Source organism: Calidris pugnax, unplaced genomic scaffold (assembly GCF_001431845.1).
Source record: "Calidris pugnax isolate Ruff unplaced genomic scaffold, ASM143184v1 scaffold13, whole genome shotgun sequence".
Taxonomy (NCBI): Eukaryota; Metazoa; Chordata; class Aves; order Charadriiformes; family Scolopacidae; genus Calidris; species Calidris pugnax.
Genome location: NW_015090810.1, coordinates 22,476,007 through 22,494,829, shown reverse-complemented (window position 1 = coordinate 22,494,829; position 18,823 = coordinate 22,476,007). Strand labels below are relative to the sequence as shown.

General features: G+C 41.5%; 2 protein-coding genes across 2 annotated transcripts in view; one reads left to right on the top strand and one right to left on the bottom strand.

Annotated features, from left to right (window-relative positions):
- The window catches only part of GREB1L (growth regulation by estrogen in breast cancer-like), a 160,169-nt gene that overhangs the window by 105,478 nt on the left and 35,868 nt on the right, over nt 1-18,823 (bottom strand). The gene's annotated exons all lie outside the window — the stretch shown is intronic.
- Nucleotides 8,274-18,823, top strand: part of LOC106885934 (basic salivary proline-rich protein 1-like) — a 49,221-nt gene continuing 38,671 nt past the window's right edge. Inside the window, exon 1 of the mRNA XM_014938456.1 lies at nt 8,274-8,394. Within this exon, the coding sequence (XP_014793942.1) occupies nt 8,274-8,394 (121 nt within the window). The remainder of the gene's footprint in view (nt 8,395-18,823) is intronic.

Sequence of the window (18,823 nt, the reverse complement as noted above, 5' to 3'; positions counted from 1 at the left end):
TGTATCCTTCACTGGCTCAAAATTATAAGACTGCACTGAAGGTGATTCTAAACTTGCATCAACTTCTGGTGTGCTTGCAAAATTTTATGATTCCAGCTGCAGCCTCATCAGCAAAACACTTAAACTTCCCTACATATTCCAACATTTGTTATTTTAACAGAAAGAATTTTCACAAAGGAAGGCAGAGGCCAGAGGCTTGTCTTCCTTATTACATCCAGTAGTACCATGAACAATTTTTAGATATTATTTTTTATTGAAATGAAGAATTTTTCTGCGCTTGTGTGGCCAACTATTTTTCTGTATTTATTTACAAACCCTGAGATTTCCCCGAATGCACATTCTGATCAACAGGAATTGGTACTTCTGTTTCAAGCAAAACAAATGTCACCACAGCCAGGTAAAGTGACTTTAGGAACTTAAGTCCAAAAAGAGGGGAGAAAAATTCCACAAAACTGCAAACAGATCGTGGTCTGCTTTCCAGGGGGGAAAAAAAAAAAAAAAGGGTGAAAAAACCAAAACACAAACAAGAAATACCCTGTGGATTCATTAGCAACCAGGGTGGCAGGCCTTCCTCTAATTCCCTTATAAAAGCCCATGACTACCTGCAGAGCCTGGGAGTGCAAATCACATTAGTGGAGCCACCAGATGACCAAAGAAAGCACTGGAGGCCTGGTGAAACCAGTAAACAAAAGGCAGCATTCCAGCTGAATGCCGCTGCTAGAGTCAGCATTGTAAGATGCTTGGATCTGATAACCCAGAAAGCAGATTAGCTGCAGGCAACAAAAGAGTAAAATGAGAAACAAAGGGGTCATTTTGACACATGAAGAAATCATTTCCATTAAGCCATCTTGAATTTACTGTGTAGTTATAAAATCTGGTCCTACTTGAAGTGACATTTGAAGCAATGAAGCTGTGACAGTGCAGCGACTTGGACAAGCTCCTGAAACAACGCATTCCTGATCGCAGTATAATTTAAAGAGGCAAAGTGGCCTCTTTGCCTTTGAATCTTTGTGACATTTTAAAGGCCTAATAATGACTTTTAAATCTGTTGTACAGATTTCTGTTAGGAGACTTAACATGTATTGCTAGGCTTGACGAACAGAAGATTCATTAGTTTTATCTGTATTTGAAAGTCTCCTGCAGAGAAGGCACATACCACAAATATTCTGATGTAATTACAGGAGAAGGTTGCCTTCTTTCCCCAGTCCCCATCTCCTCCCGTGCATGTCTCGCTCACTCTCACCACAGGAAAGGAAAGAGCCATGCTATATTGCTTATCAGAAGCTTAAAGGATTTTTATCCTGAAGCAAGTCTAGGTGTACTTTAATCACAAGAATCAAACTGCAAAATTGAGACATTTTGCAGAATAAGTAGGCACTAGAGAGACAGAAGTCTAAGCTTTCTGGGCTAAAACTGGAAAATTTGCCACAATTCTCTCTTCCACAATAAAGAATTTTATATACTCAAAGCCCAAACAGGTCTTTTTTCTTCAGGAAACAGTAAACTGCCCTGCTATAAAGTACCCAGGAGCTAGAAGAAATTTCTGAGGAACACGGTGGCACACAGAGAACTTCCCAGCTTGCTAGCTGTACTCTGCACGTCTCCCCTTGCTAATGCAAAGGACAGAAACCTGACAAAGGATGAGGAATCAGGCCTTCCTTTAACACAATGAAATTTCTTACCCAGTTTTTGCACACATACAGCAACTAGACCTGTTAACTTCAGTGGGGATGGGATTTCACAAGCGTATGTGGCCACAGCTAATTGATGCTTCTCAGTGACAAGGGCAGAGAAATCATACCCAGAAAAATAGCTGAGCAGAATCTAAGAGGAACAGCGTAAAGCCCAACCTATGGCTGTGTCCACATACAAATACACGGTATGCATCGATGTGGAGACCTTGCTATCAATGAAAGGCCTGCCATAAAAAGTTCTGCAAACACCTTCTGCTACTTGGTGACTTTGCGAAAATAGAAAGCCATTAAAGATATCTGAAAGGGGAAAGACATAATGCAGACATCTAGTTATACAATATGGACATCCCCTGAGGACATCCTATACCAACATACTGACATCAAGACAAACCCAGTGGTAGACAGGAGGTAACATGCACATCAGGTTTTCCCCTGGTTCCAAGCAAAGAAGATGGATGGACAGAAGACTGAAAAGAGTAAAAGGCACTATTCTGTTATTCTGCCTTTAAAGGTATCTTCTTATCCAAAATAGCACTTGGGCATAAACATGGCTTCATAATTTCACAGAAGGAAAAAGGCAGTGGCCATAATGTGCACACGTGTGTGCTATGTAAATCTACATGGAGGAGAAGTACGAGATGCTGTCATACAATTGGGCTCATCTTGAACCCTTATACTGAGGAGAAGAAAAAAAATAAATTGAAGTTCAGAGATTCAGCCTATCACCATTCAGAGAAACACAAGTGTTTGTATTTATAGCTATCAGCCAGTCTGAATATGAAAATGGATGCAGCTAGTAATCACATAAAATGATCCACTTCAATGCAGTTGGCCTTTATACTGCAGAGAGAAAACAACACGGTCTTTGGTTGGTAGTCACAGACAGTATATTACCATTAGCAGTTTCTCATAGCATGTTTCTAATAAAAATGTCAGAACACACTAAACAAAAGGGCAAGCTGATCAGTTCAGAATATTAAAAAAATCTTCAAATATTTAACCCAAACAGACCCCATATTTTAGTTACAAAGGGCTTTTCCAAGCAAGGCTATTTCAAGCTATATTGCCCTGGGTTCCCTCATCACTAAGATATTCCAACAAAACAGAAACTCTGTCAGGACTTGCTGCCTAACTGCTGTTGCTTGTGCAGAAAGACACAGTGTAGCCAGACCTTTGTAAAAATGCTAATGTTAAAAGCCTTTATCGCTTTGAGGAATTCTAGTTATTTTTACATAGGGGCAAGCACCTGACTCACTAGTCCTCCCTCAGCCGGGATTGCCACGGACTCAGGTCAGGGCAGCTGACTGAACACCTGAGGAAATTGGTTTCCTGTTCCCGAAATCACTCAGCAGAGACAGCAGAAGGTCCCTGGAACAGAGACCACCTCATACACCTTATAGACCTGATAGAAAAACCACAGACAGGCCAAGGCATCGTCACTACTCATGCTCATCTGCATCCTCTATGACTGCAGCTTGGGTCTGCATCCTCTCTCACATGAAAACTGTTTTTGTTGAAAAGCACTCCAAATAAAGACTTCCACAATGCCTGAAGTGATATACTTGAGCAAAATTTTGGGCCGCAAGTACTGGACACTAGAGTAGAAACCATTCATGCAGAAATTATGCTCAATCCTGACACCACTTGGCATGCTAAAAGTCCAGGAGCATTTATGAAAGTGAATATTGAAGCATTTTACTTTAAGGTTGGTGAGGAAACCAAGCTGCTCTTTGAACAATTAAAAAGAAACCTAGTGTAGACAAAGTGGCAGGTGAAAGACAGGACTGGGAAAGAACACTACTCAGAGGTCACAAGGATAAGACAGTCACTAATGCTTTTCCTCAGTTCTTCCGCATCTCCAGTGCTCTGGCATGGAGAGAAACAAAAAAATATTGGTCAAGGAAAGAAAAGGCCTTTCAAAAATAAGAATTTTGTAAAAAAAGTAAATAGGAAGAGAAAACCTTGTGTTCTCTCACATATGCTGAAGTAGAAAGAAGATCTCATGAAGACTCAGGATTAAGGATAAGATCATTCTACTGCTGAAGTACAGGAGGGGGGCAACAGATGGAAACACTGATAAGGAGCTCACTCTGCTTGTACTCAGATCCTGAGAGAGTCTAGCAAAGGTGGATAACAGCATTTTCTTCTCCCAACATCATAACCAACTTACACTGAGCTCCTCAGGACAGAGCTGACCTTCCTATAAACTGATACAGGCCTCTGAAGCTGCTTATCAGAGCTTCTTTAGAAACTACCACAAAATGCATAAACTGAAAAACCCATACAGAGAGCCCCTGGAAAAGAAAAGGCATTCATATCCCCAGCTGTTAATTATAACATAACAATCAGGTGTGTATACAAAGACATATATTGAAATAATCTAATCCTCTCTACACGTCAATTAAGTCTGACTTGCTCTGAAATGGAAGTCCCCCATCTGTCCCCCTCCTCTTTCCAAGGCAAAGTCTCCATTGCTGCTAAATGTATTGGTTTTCAAGGCCATAACCATACACTGGTCTACAAAGAAAACAACACACTTTGATGGAGTAGGAACCTTTGCATGGAAGTCAAAAGGAAGACAATTTTTTGTTTCCCACTCAAGTCTATTCTCATTGTACAGGCAGTTTCAGAGGATGGGCTGTGTAAAAGCTAAATAGGCAGAAAAAATACTGCCTTCACCGCCTGTCACCCTTGAAATCCCGAACGTGACAATAAGCGGTACTTCCCCACCATATGCTACATGTTTCTGGTGCTTTCCAAAAAGCCTCTTTATCTGATGCTGGGAACAGACTCCTGCTGCAGATCTGTATGCAGAGGACTGAAAGTACTGCACAAATGAGAGATGGAGTTGGAGAAAATGAGTGGTTGAGTATGGAGAGAAATAGGAAATCAATTCACAGAGATGCTATCTTCATGCTGGTGCTTCTGTTCCACCTCCTCCTCCCACGCTTGCTCTCTGTCCCTCGCCAGCTTCCTACTGTACCAGCTCTTTTCCTAGCTACCCACTAGCAAAGCTAGGAAACTTTACCAAAACTATCTTGTCTCTGCTGGTGCAGTATGTCTCTGTCTTAAGAGTATTGTCTGCTTTATCCTGGCCTATTTTTGAGTCATCTAAAAAAGCAGCAACTCTTTTTCTTCCAGCCTTTTCTGCTTCTCCAAGTATCGATCCAGATCTCGTTTAATGATAGGGTTTGAGATCTCTCAAAACTTCAAGAAATCAACAGAAGGATGGAACTTACAGTGTATAAAGAATAAACAGCCTTTTTTTTTTTTTTTTTTTTCAAAAGTAGGGGCAAGCAGGATAACAATTCTGATAAGATTTAAATAAACATACGTGGGAGGTAGCAGGAAAGGCAGTTGGTTCCTCATGCTCAGACACACACAGGTAATGACCTCTGTCTCTTGCTCTCCCAAAGCTAACAATGCTGGTTATTGCACTCCTCCAGTGTGATCTGGAAAGGATCCAGTGCACTACTGATTACATTTCATCCACAGTTAGTTTAACCTTTGAAACATGACAGTCAGTGGCAGGGAACAGGCCAGGATGTAAGGTCAGCTCAACCCTGTTGGTCCCAGCATTCTCCCAGTGTTTGCACAGAAAACAACCCAGTGACCAGGGATTCCTCCCCCATAAATACAAAAGACCCAACAGGGACAGCGCCGAAATGCTGATTTTATTGCAAGGTACCATTCACAGCCATTCATCTGCCAAAACAGAAAAATACTGGTTGTCCTTTTTCAAAAACCATAATAAATAGTATTACACAAAACCAGCCTCATTTAGGAAGGCAGCGATGTGACTGTTTGATCTAATGTCAGGTATCAGGCAAGTGTCACATATTACTCTTTCTCCAAGAATAGAGAGAAAAAAAGCAAACCAAACCTCAAAGAGAAAATAAGTACACTTTAAAATAACAGTGAAACAACTGGGTCAGCAAGTGTAACAAGAACACTCTGTGCTAAAAGGAAGGCTAAAAAATTCATGTTAAGTTGCCTATTTTTCTCAAGTTCACTTCCTCTCCAAAACAGCCTCTTTTGAAGCTTACATTTTATCTGTTGTACACCCAATTTTAAAATGAAAAAAACAGCATCTTCAATTACCCTCTATTTCTACAGAAAAGCATAGGACTTAGCAAGATTTATCTCCTCCTAAATATTATTTTAAGTTTCAACAAAATCCTTAGTCACAGGAAAAGGTATGCAAAAGGATATCCCTGGCTTCAAAAAGGTTCTAGTTAGTTATTTAGGAGTTATCATGTCTTCCTTCTGGATAGATTGAGAGCATTTTGAAGTTATTAAAATGGAAAAAAAAATCAATTTGCCTTAGGAACTGCTGCCCTCTAACATAATAGCAGTGATGAGAATTTTTTTTTTAGTGATGCTTAACTACCCCTTGGAGCATGTGCACTTGGATTTTTCATTATTTGGGTAAGTGTTTGTGTGGATGGCTCAGGGAGCACAGGCTTTTCAAAGCCAGTATAGAGGTGAAAAAAGGTCACTTCAGCAGAATTCATTTTCCCTTAAATTCTCAGAGAAATGCTGCTAAAAAGTGGCAACAACAAACCTTTCATCTTTTCCTCTTGCTATCAGCATTTCCTAAGGTTCCTTCGGTTATAATACAGTAAGTATCTTCAGTTATACCCCACTACCTTTTTCTCTGTCCTCTAACGACGACTTTCAACACAAATGCTGGCAACAGTCTTGTTGAGAGTGGGAATTGGACTAGACCTCCAGATGTCTCTCCCAACCAGCACTTCAGCACTGCCACGATCAATCCACTTGCCCACGAGCCACATCTGCTGCTGCTCTGGCAGGAAGGCTTCCCCTCACTTCCACTCACCGTTAGGCACAACTGAGAAACCTCACTTCTGGATTTTCCTGGAGGCAAAGCCAGGGTCCTTCGAAGAGGGCCAATAGTGATGTGGGCCTGCATGAAGGAACTACAGTGACTCGAGGTTTACTCTGCCAAAAAAACGTTAATTCTTGTATTTAGAGTAGAAAGAGAACGCTGCTTTAAAAACTCATATGCACACAAACAAACAGAACAGTGTCTTTGGAAAATCCAGAGTCTTCTCGCTCTGAACTTGCTCACTCCCAAGTCTTCACACACCCCTGAGGCTCTAAAATCATGGAATCATAGAATGGTTTAGGTTGGAAGGGACCTTAAAGATCACCCAGTTCCAACCCCCTGCCATGGGCAGGGACACCTCCCACTAGAGCAGGTTGCTCAAAGCAGCCTGGCCTGGAACACTTTCAGGGATGGGGCATCCACAACTTTCTCTGGGCAACCTGTTTCATAGTGAAAATTTTCTTCCTGATATCTAATCTGGATCTACCCTCTTCCAATTTGAAGCCATTACCCCTCGTCCTATCGCTCCACTCCCTGATAAAGAGGCCATCGCAATCTCTCCTGTAGGCCCCCCTTTAGGTACTGGAAGACTGCTATAAGGTCTCCCTGGAGCCTACTTTCCACCAGGCTGAAGAACCCCAACTCTCTCAACCTGTCTTCTACTAAAGTATGTATGTAAAGCACAATGTACTTTTTTAATGCCTTGTACTACTTTGGAGCTGGCAGTATACACACTAGGAAAGATGCTGCCCTGACCTGCAGATTGTCTCCTTTCCAAAGCATCCACACGGGACAACTCAACGCACAAGGGAACACAGTCAACCCCCACCCCCATACCCAGAGGGGTGAGCACTGAAATACACTGGATAACAGAAAAATCCAGCTCCAGGGAGCAGGATCACAGAGAAGAGACATTTAAGCGGCTCCGACTGAAAGCAGCAAGGCCAGGCCTCAGCCAGGGTGGAAAAAACCCCAGAGACCACCAGAGCAGAGCTGGTGCCTGCAGAGCCACCAGCCACCTCTCGCTGAGGGAAGGCTCACCCACCCCAGCTCCATGGAGCCACGCTCCCACCCCTGGAGCCAAAATGCCTCAGTAGATGCAGAAGCACCACACAAGAGACCTTGCGAGTGAGATGGGATCCAGTGTAGCTCACCTAGATCAAGGTCAGAGGGGTCTGCCCCATTAGGCACAGCGGGGCTGAATGGGTCCCTGGGCTGACATCTCAATAACAAGGAGAGACAAGGGGCAGATGATGGAGAGAAAAAAAACCTCAGGGATTTCAGGGCCTTGAAAGAGCAGATAAAGAGCTTAGGTCCCATGCTATAAAGACAAGAAAAACCCTGGCAGAGGAATGCAAGAAAAAAGGTAACACAATCAAGAGGACAGGCTCAGAAAACAATTTTCCACACAGAGCAGGCACAAGCCTACGTTTGTCCAGGCCTGCAAACATGGTCTTGATGTGGCAAAGACTGGAGGTTTCCCTCTCCGAATGGAAGAGCAAGTCCACCACCAGATCAGAGACGTTCCACAGGGAGGACCCGCAAGATGCAGCCCTGGCCAGCGGGCGAGCGCAGGGACAGGTCGGGGTGACAGAAAAGGGACACAGGAGTGAAACATCCCAGTGGAGATGTCAGGAAGACAGGCCGAGATTTTGGCTCCAGCCCAGGGAGACTGATGATCGGCTTTATGGCCTGCAAGCACTTCCCACCAAAGTTCACACAGGAAGATAATGTCCCCTTCAAATGAATTTATGCAGACGGTGGTTCGTTTGTCAGAGGATAAAAAGATGCACTTTCATTTTAAAATGAATACACTCGAGGTCCTCAGCAGACAAGAACAAGCAAAAGCCGGTACCTGTATATGAGCAGTTTCTGCTCACGCCTGTTGTCTGATTTCTGTGGGAGTTTACATCATCAGAGTTACACAGGTCCACCAGCCCAGAAAGGCACATATCCCATTAAATCCCATCCATACACAGGTCCACCAGCCCAGAAAGGCACATGATTATATCCCATTAAATCCCATACCAAGTCCATATTTCTCAAAAGATGCAAATGAAAACCCCACACATTGTGCAGGCAGATGCTCCTGCAACATAACTTCTGAATTGAAAACATAAAACAGAACCAAGTGTGTTCAAAATGACTAACTGCTAAAATAATATGAAACTGGATGCTTCAAGAAAAAAGTAGTTGAGGCAAGCAACACTTTTTCTCTTGATTTAGATTAAAACTCAGCTTCACTGATGCTAAGACTTTAAAAAAACCCAACTGCTTCAAAAAGTTACTCCTTGTCCAGTCCATTATCCAGTTTCATGCGCCTTTCTCACATGAACTTGTAATCCCTGATAAGGTTTGCATATGTGAAAAAAAAGTTTTAAGCTGAAAATCAGTATTACCTCTATGCCAAAACACTGTATCATGTCCGGCATTCCATATAGCAGACAAAACACAGTGCTAGAAGGATGCAAAGAAAACATTTCATTACGCTACCGCTGAAACCAGGCATTGAAACTGGTTCATTGATTTTCCTTCATTAAAAAATAACTGATTGTAAAAGAAGTGTTGCTTGGTAGGATCAAAGCCTATCCTACAGGAAACGCACACACAAAGCATTTGGAAATGAGGGTTAATTTGGCATGCAATTTAACAGCATTAGCTTTTATCAGCAGCATTTCAAGGTCAGGCACATCCATGTTTAAAATGTTTGGTTTTGTTACAATTTCAACTGTAGCGTATTAGACTTCAACACATCTTAAAGTGATATTAAAATGAAGGAAGGCTGCACAGAAGCACAAACAAATAAAAGACATGACACCACTGTTCATAGTTTAGCATTGCAAACATTAAAACCAGAAAAACTATTCCAAAGAAACTAAACTTAAGAAGTTATGTGGCTCTTGAACTCTCCAATTTCCTTTTATTAATTCAAGACTTCACCCTTTCAAGAAAAAAAAAAAACAAAATTGTATCAAATCAATAAATTACCAGAAATGCTCTCCTTCATCTGAGCACAGGACTAAGTCACAGGGCAGGCAAAATTAAAGGAGTCCTTTTACTGACACAGTTTGTGCAAGATTTAAAGAGCTTTTGAAGAGACTTACTTAATATACCAAGTGACAGTAAACAGCCTCATATTTTAAGCAGTGTTTTTCTTCAAGTCTCTGATTATTATTTTTTTAAAAAACAGAAACACCACTTCTTTTTACCTAAACCTATTCTGTTCAGAATTCAAGTTAGCACATTTTATATATTCCCCAAATAATTAATTAAAAATGTAAGATCATTAATTTTTTTAAATTATACTTTACACTTAACTTTATTCAAAAATGTACAAAAGGACAATAGATAAAACAAAATATTAGGCAGAGTTGCTCATTTCCAACAAAGAATACTCCTCCCTTTTACTGATTTCTAAATTTCAAAAACTAGCAAATAGTTACATGTTTTCACGTTCATGGTTATACTATGGAAAGGTTTTCTGCATCTCTTCACTGAAAGCTTGATCTTTATATAACCTAACTACCCGTAACGTTGACAGACTTTAACAGCAGTTGGCACCAAATGGTTCATGAGATCAAGTCCATACTGCACTTGAAACAAATACTTTGATTAATCAATTACTGGCAGAACTTCACAGTATCGTGGATGTATGCCTAAGAGCTTTACAAATGCTTAGGGGACAGTGATGTTAGGGGACTGAAATCTCTTAAGCCTCTTTCTTTGCAATTCTCTGCCACAGTTCAGAAGAATGCCACCCCATTACACCAAAACCAGGGGGGGAAACCGTTGCTCTCGCCTCTCGCATGAGCATAATTAATCTTCTGACACCTTGACAAAGCAGCTTGTTGATAGTCAAAGAAAGGATTTTTCTGATTTCCTCCCAAGACAGGAGATGGTCTTTATCCATCATCCCTTCTTCCTGATCTCTTCTTCCAGAGTCCCCCCATCAGCAGAACTGTCTATCAGAGCAGACAGCAGGAGGGAAAGGTCTGACTGATTGATAGGGCACCACTGCTCGACAGGGCTATTTAAGTGTAGGAACCTATTGTTAGAAACTTACTTTACAGCAGTTAAACAAATATAATGGCAACCAATTCAACCATTGTAGCACTAGAGTCAGCTCAAGCTAATAAGTAAAGTTAGCTAATTACACTGATCTGATTTAAAATCCAGACAAATTGTAGAGACAGTCAGTATTACTGTGCACTGAGAGAGGAGAAATTTTAAAGGAAAAAGTTTTGCACATATTACACTTTCTGAACTGAATTACGGTTGCTGCCAATTTCACTGTCCCCTGTAAGCAGGATTGTACATCCGGATCTCCTTTCCTTCTCTCACAGTCATGGGCCTCATAGGTATTCCTAATTTATCAAAGTAAGATCATTTTTTCTTATAATGCAGTTGTGATTTCCTCCTCTTATCCTACCCCTCCCAGGTTCTAACATGCGTGCTTGTGAAGATTGTGAGGAATTTCAGTTTTTAAGGGGAAAACATTACAAAACACCTTCTAAAAGATACTACCTACTACAAACTGAACTCCACTCTGGTAATGTATCTTTGAGGATACTCTGAGGATTTGGTGTAATTCAGGATAGATGTCCTGATGTAAACAAGATTATACACACTTTTCAAAAACAGGCATTTAATATACAAAATTCTGTCTTCTCATATATAGACACATATTTTTATTATCTAGACATTATATGTATCTTGTAGTTCCTTTCCACTCATCTCCCTCACCTTCTCAAAAAAAGATAAGAAAAAGATTTGAGCATAATTCTGTCCGTTTAATTCTTTTTTGCACTCGGAGAGAGAGGAAATTGTGTTAATCACTCCTTTTAAAGCTCTGATTGTTTGATAACTGCTGGTCATGGAGGAAACCAGTCCAGGTCAGAGAGGACCAGGGCATGGCACTCTGGGAACTGTTCCCAGCCAGGACAAGTCTGACTCAGTTCTTGGTGACCTATTTCAAATACAAATCAGGTCACAATCTGTACAGACCTCTGTCTCACCGATGTAACAACTGAAGCAAAAGCGTGCAAGAGTCTGTGTGTTCTCTTACAGAGGTTGCCAAGAAAGGCGGCTTCATCCAAGTCACAGGAGCTCAGTAACCCCTGGGTTTATCTACGCTACTCTGATCTTGAGTGTTTCATTCAGAACTTACCTTTCCATCAGAAAAACTGTGCATGCTATGGGGCCCCAACCAGTTCTCCAAGCACTCGTTTCATTCAGTTACACCAGAAAATATAGCAGTATTTATCTCTATGATGTATTAAATCAATTCAGTAAAATTAGCCATTCAAAAAGTGAACACGGTGTTCTTTCCACAAATTGCATGAAATGTCAAGGGATACAGACTGCTCCAACCTGGTTGGGAACTTAAATATTGTTTATGTCAGAGCAAGAGTGAAAAAACTCATGTTCTTTCTGCAAAGAAGACTGTAGGCCACAGCCTCGGGAACAATCTCCCTGACTCTTTACTAGCATTTTATGCTTGCAGATGTTAAGGCAGCAATAGGAACAGCCACCTGCAGTTTCCTACTTGTCACAGAATCACAGAATCTTCTAGGTTGGAAGGGACCTTAAAGATCATCTTGTCCAACCGTCAACCTAACTGACAAAAACAGACACCCACACAACAAACAAGGAGCATCATCACTAAACCATACCTCCCAGCACTTCATCAACCCGTCTTTTGAACACCTCCAGGGATGGTGCCTCAACCACCTCCCTGGGCAGCCCATTCCAGTGTCTGATAACCCTTTCAGTGAAAAAATTTTTCCTAATATCCAGCCTGAACCTACCCTGGCGCAACTTGAGGCCATTTCCTCTTGTCCTGTCGCCTCCCAAGATGGCTGCAGGAATCGGCAGAGGAACTCTTGGTATTTGTGCCAACATCCAGCATGGGGCAGAGATGGTGAACACTGGCATGAGTCAACCAGCCACCCAAACGCAAAGACCTGTGGCAAAATGCAGAGAGGGTGCTGGCTGGGAGGCAAAAGGGGCATAAATGGGAGAAGCAAGGGGGGTTCTGCTGCATGTTACTAAAGAGGAAAGGGGATTTTTCTAAAGTAGGAGGGACTACCTTGAGGTTGACAAGACACAGGACAGCAGGGCTGGGCAACTGGAGTCCAGAGGAAAGGTGAACATGAGCTGTGTAACACAAGGATAGGGGAAATAGAAGGAATATCGGAACCTCAGAGTGCAAGATTTGAGGTTATTCCCTTATCTGGATATCAAGCACCCCAATGCAGATCTTGGTTTAAGGGATACAAAAATAAATGCAAGACTGCCCCGCTTCTTCCTTCCCCTGTCCCCCAGTATGAGCTATGAAAAAAGGTGCCTTCCTTCATACCCAAGCCACTTTGGTTGCTGTCAGAAACAATGGCGCTTTTTTCCTGCGTTGCAGTCCCACGCTTGTTGGCATGACATTTTCTTACGACTAGGAATGCTGAGTCAAAACTAGGGAACCAAAAAAAAAAAAGCAAAATAAAAAGCAGAAAAGTAAATCAATAAATGGTAAGCTGTAATGTTGCAAATACCCAGGCCAGCCAAAGGTGAGGTCCCCGGAGCTCTCTGTCCATAAAAGCTCTCCATTCCTCAGCTGAGCACTCCCTCTCTGTCAAGCCAGTGGCAAGAATTTATCAAGTGTTTACTACCACAATATAGAGTATTACTGGACCACAGGAACTGGACAAGTGCATTAAAGATCACTGGAGGACTGCAAAGAATTCTTTTCAATGAGTCTTCGGCTATGCAAGAACCACTAGCACTGTTCACCTGACAGGTTCATATTCCCCTTCCTATCTGCAAAGACCAAAAGCAAACTATAGGTCTGCCTGCCAGAGGTGAAGTTTAGCAACAAATATGACAATTTCAGTATCTGCTGGATTTTCATTATCTGCCTGGAAGTAAAGGAGCAGTTCCCCACCAGTAGTAGAACGGGAGAGCACTGGGACCTGCAAGAGCTTGTGCAAAGATAAGGGGTGACTTTGAGAGTGTTTCTGTTGTTAACACAGCACGCAGCTGACCTACAGCCCAAACTGGGCTGTATCTTCCCAGCACATGCAGAGCAAAGATATCTGGAAGCAGGAAGCAGCTTGAGAACCAGAAAGAGCCCCTCAGCAGTGAGTGCAAGGGAATGGATATCTCACATGGAGCTTCTTGTTACCTTGGGTCAGTGTCTTAAGAAGTCCAACCTCTCTCTAAACAGTCAAGCTTGGATACCTGTGCACTACACTGCAGAAGAGACATCTTGAGAAATACCATGTTCATGCTTTTTGTGTTTGATAGTAGGATGGATCGGGACATTAAATTCTTTACAGTGAACTGCTACTTTAAAAGAAGGCAGTACATTTGTTACTGACGGTTTCCCCCTGTATGTGTCAAACAGAAGACTCTTAGTATATGCACATTCATTTAGAGCAAATTCATGGAGCACAGAACTGTGGGTGGTTTTTTGCTGGCAACTATTGTCACAAGAGCGAGTACAAAACATTTTCCTCTCCATGCTAAGTACCTCTTGGGCACTTAGTCATCAGCTAGCAGAGCTTGGATGCAAGGTGTTCTTTGTGAGAAACGATGAATCTATTCAGAAAGAAGATATTTGATACGAGAATAATTCCAGGGCCATGTTAGGGATGTATGCGGAACAGTTCATCTCTGGGACTGATAGAAAAGTATTCAATGGGGAGTAGAATATTATTTGCTAATCTGATCCTTCTGCTAGAAAGTATGTTCATGCCCCTGATCCCAGTTTACATCAGGTTTCCTTGGTAGAAGCTCATTCAAGGTATAGCACAAGCATTTTTAATCAAAAATAGCATTTAGGTATGGCATGAATGCTGCCATGACAGAGGGCTGAATGGATGACAGCCGCTACCAGCTGGAGATGTCTTCAAGGCACAGTCCAGCAAGACAGGAGTAACCTACTGTGGCAGTACCCCACTGCTGCTTGAACCTGCCAAAGCAACGAGGCCCAGCAGAAAGCCACGCCAACAGCTATACAACCGGTCAGGTCCAAACAGAATATCTCCCTCTAACACTGTGAGATAGAGTCTTTGTATATTAAATCATGGGTGGTGGGCGAGAAGCTCGACATGAGTTGGCAACGAGCACTGGCAGCCCAGAAAGCCAACCACATCCTGGGCTGCCTCAAAAGAAGTGTGGCCAGCAGGTCAAGGGAGGTGATTCTACCTCTCTACTCTGCACTTATGAGACCCCCACCTAGAGTGCTGTGTCCAGCTCTGGAGTCCTCAACACAGGAAGGACACAGACCTGGGGTAACGGGTTCAGAGGACGGCCACAAAAATGATCAGAGGGCTGGAGCACCTCTCCTATGAGGACAGGCTGAGAGAGCTGGGATTGTTCAGCCTGGAGAAGAGAAGGCTCCGGGGAGACCTTATAATGGCTTTCCAGTGCCTAAAGGGGGCCTATAGGGGAGATGGGGAGGGACTCTTCATCAGGGAGTGGAGTGGTGAGGGGTAACAGTTTTAAACTGAAAGAAGGGAGATCTAGATTAGATATGAGCAAGAAATTGTTTACTGTGAGGGTGGTGAGACAGTGGAACAAGCTGCCCAGAGAAGTGGTGGATGCCCCATCCCTGGAAGTGTTCAAGACCAGGCTGGATGGGGCTTTGAGCAACCTGCTCTAGTGGGAGGTGTCCCTGCCCAGGGCAGGGGGTTGGAACTAGATGATCTTTAAGGTCCCTTCCAACTCTAACCATTCTGTGATTCTATGCAAGAGGAGACCAAAGGGCAGCTGGGTAAGGAAGTAACTCCAGTGAAGAAAAAACCTACAGACAGAAGATTTGCTTCTCTCTTTACTAACTCTTTACTCTCTGGCTTGCTTAAAGTTTTAGGTAAGTCATCATCAGTTTTAACCACATCAAGTGCTTATTCCGCTCCTGATGGCTGAGCAGCGGATAGAGGGAGGCTTAGTCCCATTTACACCAGAAGCTATAGGCGGTACGTTGGTCTCTGGAAGAGCATTAAAGGGAAAGCTGACTCCAGGAGAGAAGCTCCAGCCCAAAGTTACATGACTTCTTAGAGTACTGAAAAAGAGTACTTTGACTGATGTTTTCACTACACTGACCCTCTGAGGGTCTGACAACTGTCAGTTGTTTGTAGGACACTATAAATTGTTTCCCTTCTTAGAGCAAAGGAAGTGACTTTCCATCACTGTTCATCACAAGCTGCTGCTACAAACCTTACCCAAGCAGAGAATTTTGTAGAGTTTTTGATTACAATTCTGATGCGCAGAAATAAGTCATGCCTTGGAGCAAAGAGTAAACATGCAAACAATTGTTAGTTCGCATTTTTGGAAACAGCACATATTTCTGTTCTGTCCTGGAGGTGAGTGACAGTGATGAAGAAGTTTCATGACACATTGTGCAATGTTTTTCTTCGCCAACTCAGATGTCAGAATTTTTGACTTTCCACAAAAAACCACTGAGACAGTGGCTAAAATAAAGCTGGCAACTAACATTTGCTTCAGATACAGCAGAAAACAATAAAGAAAGAAAACCCAAGGCATAGGATAAACAGATAGTTTCATTTGGTATTTATTTAATAGCATTAGGTAGCAAGGAAGAAACTGGAGGGTAGCACTCTCTACCACAGTTCCTCTGACTTTTTGCTGACAGACACAGCTGCACTTTCTGGCAATGCAGAACTTGGCACCTGCCAAAGGAAGCCCAGTGGAGTACTCTTCTGTGGTACACTGCCAGAGTGAATTAAATAACATCTTTTTTTGGAACTCAAAGCAATAAGCAGTTCTCATTTACAACAGAAACCCCTTCAAACATTCAGCTTCAACAACAACAACAAAATCAGGTTTTTTTAGACTAGATCAACGTAAGACTTTGAACCATGACCAATAGTAAAGTATAATGGTATTTAGAGATAACACAGCCATGTGAAATCACCTATTTAATTTCCCTCCCCACAAAAATACCCCCCCAAAACACCCTGCCCAGTAGAATTACAGATGATGAAAATGTGATTTCTCTCATTAACAATACTCTCTCTCATCTCTTCTCTAAAAGACAAACAGCAAAAGAATACAAATGTTTCTTAAAGTTCTCTACAAGCTACTGATTCATAAGATTTTTATTATAAATTATTTGAATAGAGAAAAGGATCCATCATATCCAAAGCTCCCATAAAAATCTTTCCACTACTCTTAGTCATACATAATTTTAATAATTCAGCTAGATGCTTTTCACTGAGGTCTACAGTTCCATGAAGCTCTGTCAAATGTTACTGCAAAGGTAATGAAAGAATTGGGTAATACCACTAAAATACTTCATGAACCTACATCAGATCTTTTATAATCAGTTCTTAGGTTCACATGCTAACAATGTGAGGCAGATAATAAAGAGGTAAAGAAACAAGTGAAATAGGTTTGAACGCTCATGTAGCAATTGCCACTTTATTAATATTGGTCAAAGTTTTATTACAATTGGACTTGTTTTGAAATTTCCTGACTGATAGATCTTCCAGCAACACGTACTGTTCAAAACATTGTTCCAGCCTTACAAACACACCCCATCACAGCTCTATGGCCATCAGTATTCAGATGCTTTTGTTTAACTGCACCAGAATACTAGGGTCTCTAGACCTGACAGTTTTCAATGCAGGCCATGCCACCAGCAAGAGTAAAAGCCAAGACTAAAGACAGATGTTTCTACCATTGTCAGAGACAAGGCTGGTTTAGAAAAGCAAAGATTGGGAGCAGTTCATCCCCAAATAATATTAAATTCAGATTTGGGCCAGTCACTTAGAGACTGGCCATCAACAGCTGTTTGATGTACAATAAGAACATAGATTCTAAAAGCTGGATTTAGAAAAAAAGGTTCTGTATATTTTTGTATTATTACTTTAGCCCAATTTTAAGTCACTTAAATTCAACATCTGAAAGTTAAAGAGGTGTCTGAATGATTTGTGCTTGTTCAGTGCATGCTGTTCTCATCATGAACATTTAGAACATTTCTTATCTTCAAAAAGTACATTTTGTTCTCTGCCACTCAAGCATGTACACCAAACACTAAGTTACAAAGAAAAGCAGATCTGTTGAAATGAATTATGGTTGTTTTTCATGGAGATGAAGTAGAGAAAACCAACTATATTTTTTTCCTTCTCTTTCTCCACCCATATCCTTACACATACCCAAGGTAAAAATATATAGTTCATTCCTTGCATTCTAACAAGTCAGATAGTATTTCTAGGTATCGAAGTTATGTTTTACATTATCTGTTGAATTCCAGTATTACTCAGGTCTAAAGCTGCCAATATTCTTCACACAATCACCCAGTACTCAGCGTCCACCCAATTAACATCCCCTTCCAAAGGGATCGTAGATTAGCTGCTAACCATGGCGGCTCCACTTGAACACCACGGAAATTGCAGAAACCCCTTATAGGACAAGTTTTACCCCAGTAAATGAATTAAACATATAATCTAGTGTTCTGCAAGGCTGGTAACTATTTTTTTGTTGTTGTTATTTTGTGTGAGGCATCTCACACAAATCTCAGAATTCTACTTTTGAAAGTAACTGCAGCAGGATGGGAGAAAGCAGGCAAAGTTAACTACAGAACGCTTCATAATACTAATTTTGGAAAGGACAGTTGGAAGTGATGGTTTTACAGAAAAGTGCTTTTTCATTTAGAAAGATTTTATGCTTTAGATGAAGACCATTTCAGAGCAAATATGAGCAGAGAGGTATGACAGTATTTGCTTTTTTCATTCGACATCCAGCATGTTTATGCTAGAGATATTTGAAGGCCAATTCTATAATCCTTAGCAGTGAAAGTAGATAATATAAAATATTTACTTCGTCATCTGTACACAGCCTGATAGATCATTCAGATTTACGCAAAATGGTCTTCAGAAAAAGAGAAAGAAATGGAAGCTGCCCAGACTTAAAAGTCTGCAGACTTGATTCTTCACTTGGATTGTTTGCATCATGGTTTGAAACTAGAAATCTGTAAGCACATAACAGCAAGAGAGAAAAGAGCAGAGGTATAATCACAAACCTCAAGAAGCAGTTAAATAATGCAAGAAAATGACTGACAGCTGTGCCATTACATAGTGAAAGTTAAAAAATACTGCAAGTTCTCTGGAATATGTACACCTCATCTCAATGCTTTCATATAGTTGTTTGTTTTTTTTAAAAAAGTCAGTTTATACCCATTTAAAAGTAAACCTAATTGCAGTAGTAGCTATAGAAGCGACTGGAAACTCCACACTTTTTTCTAACCTGCAGAGTCTTATTTTTG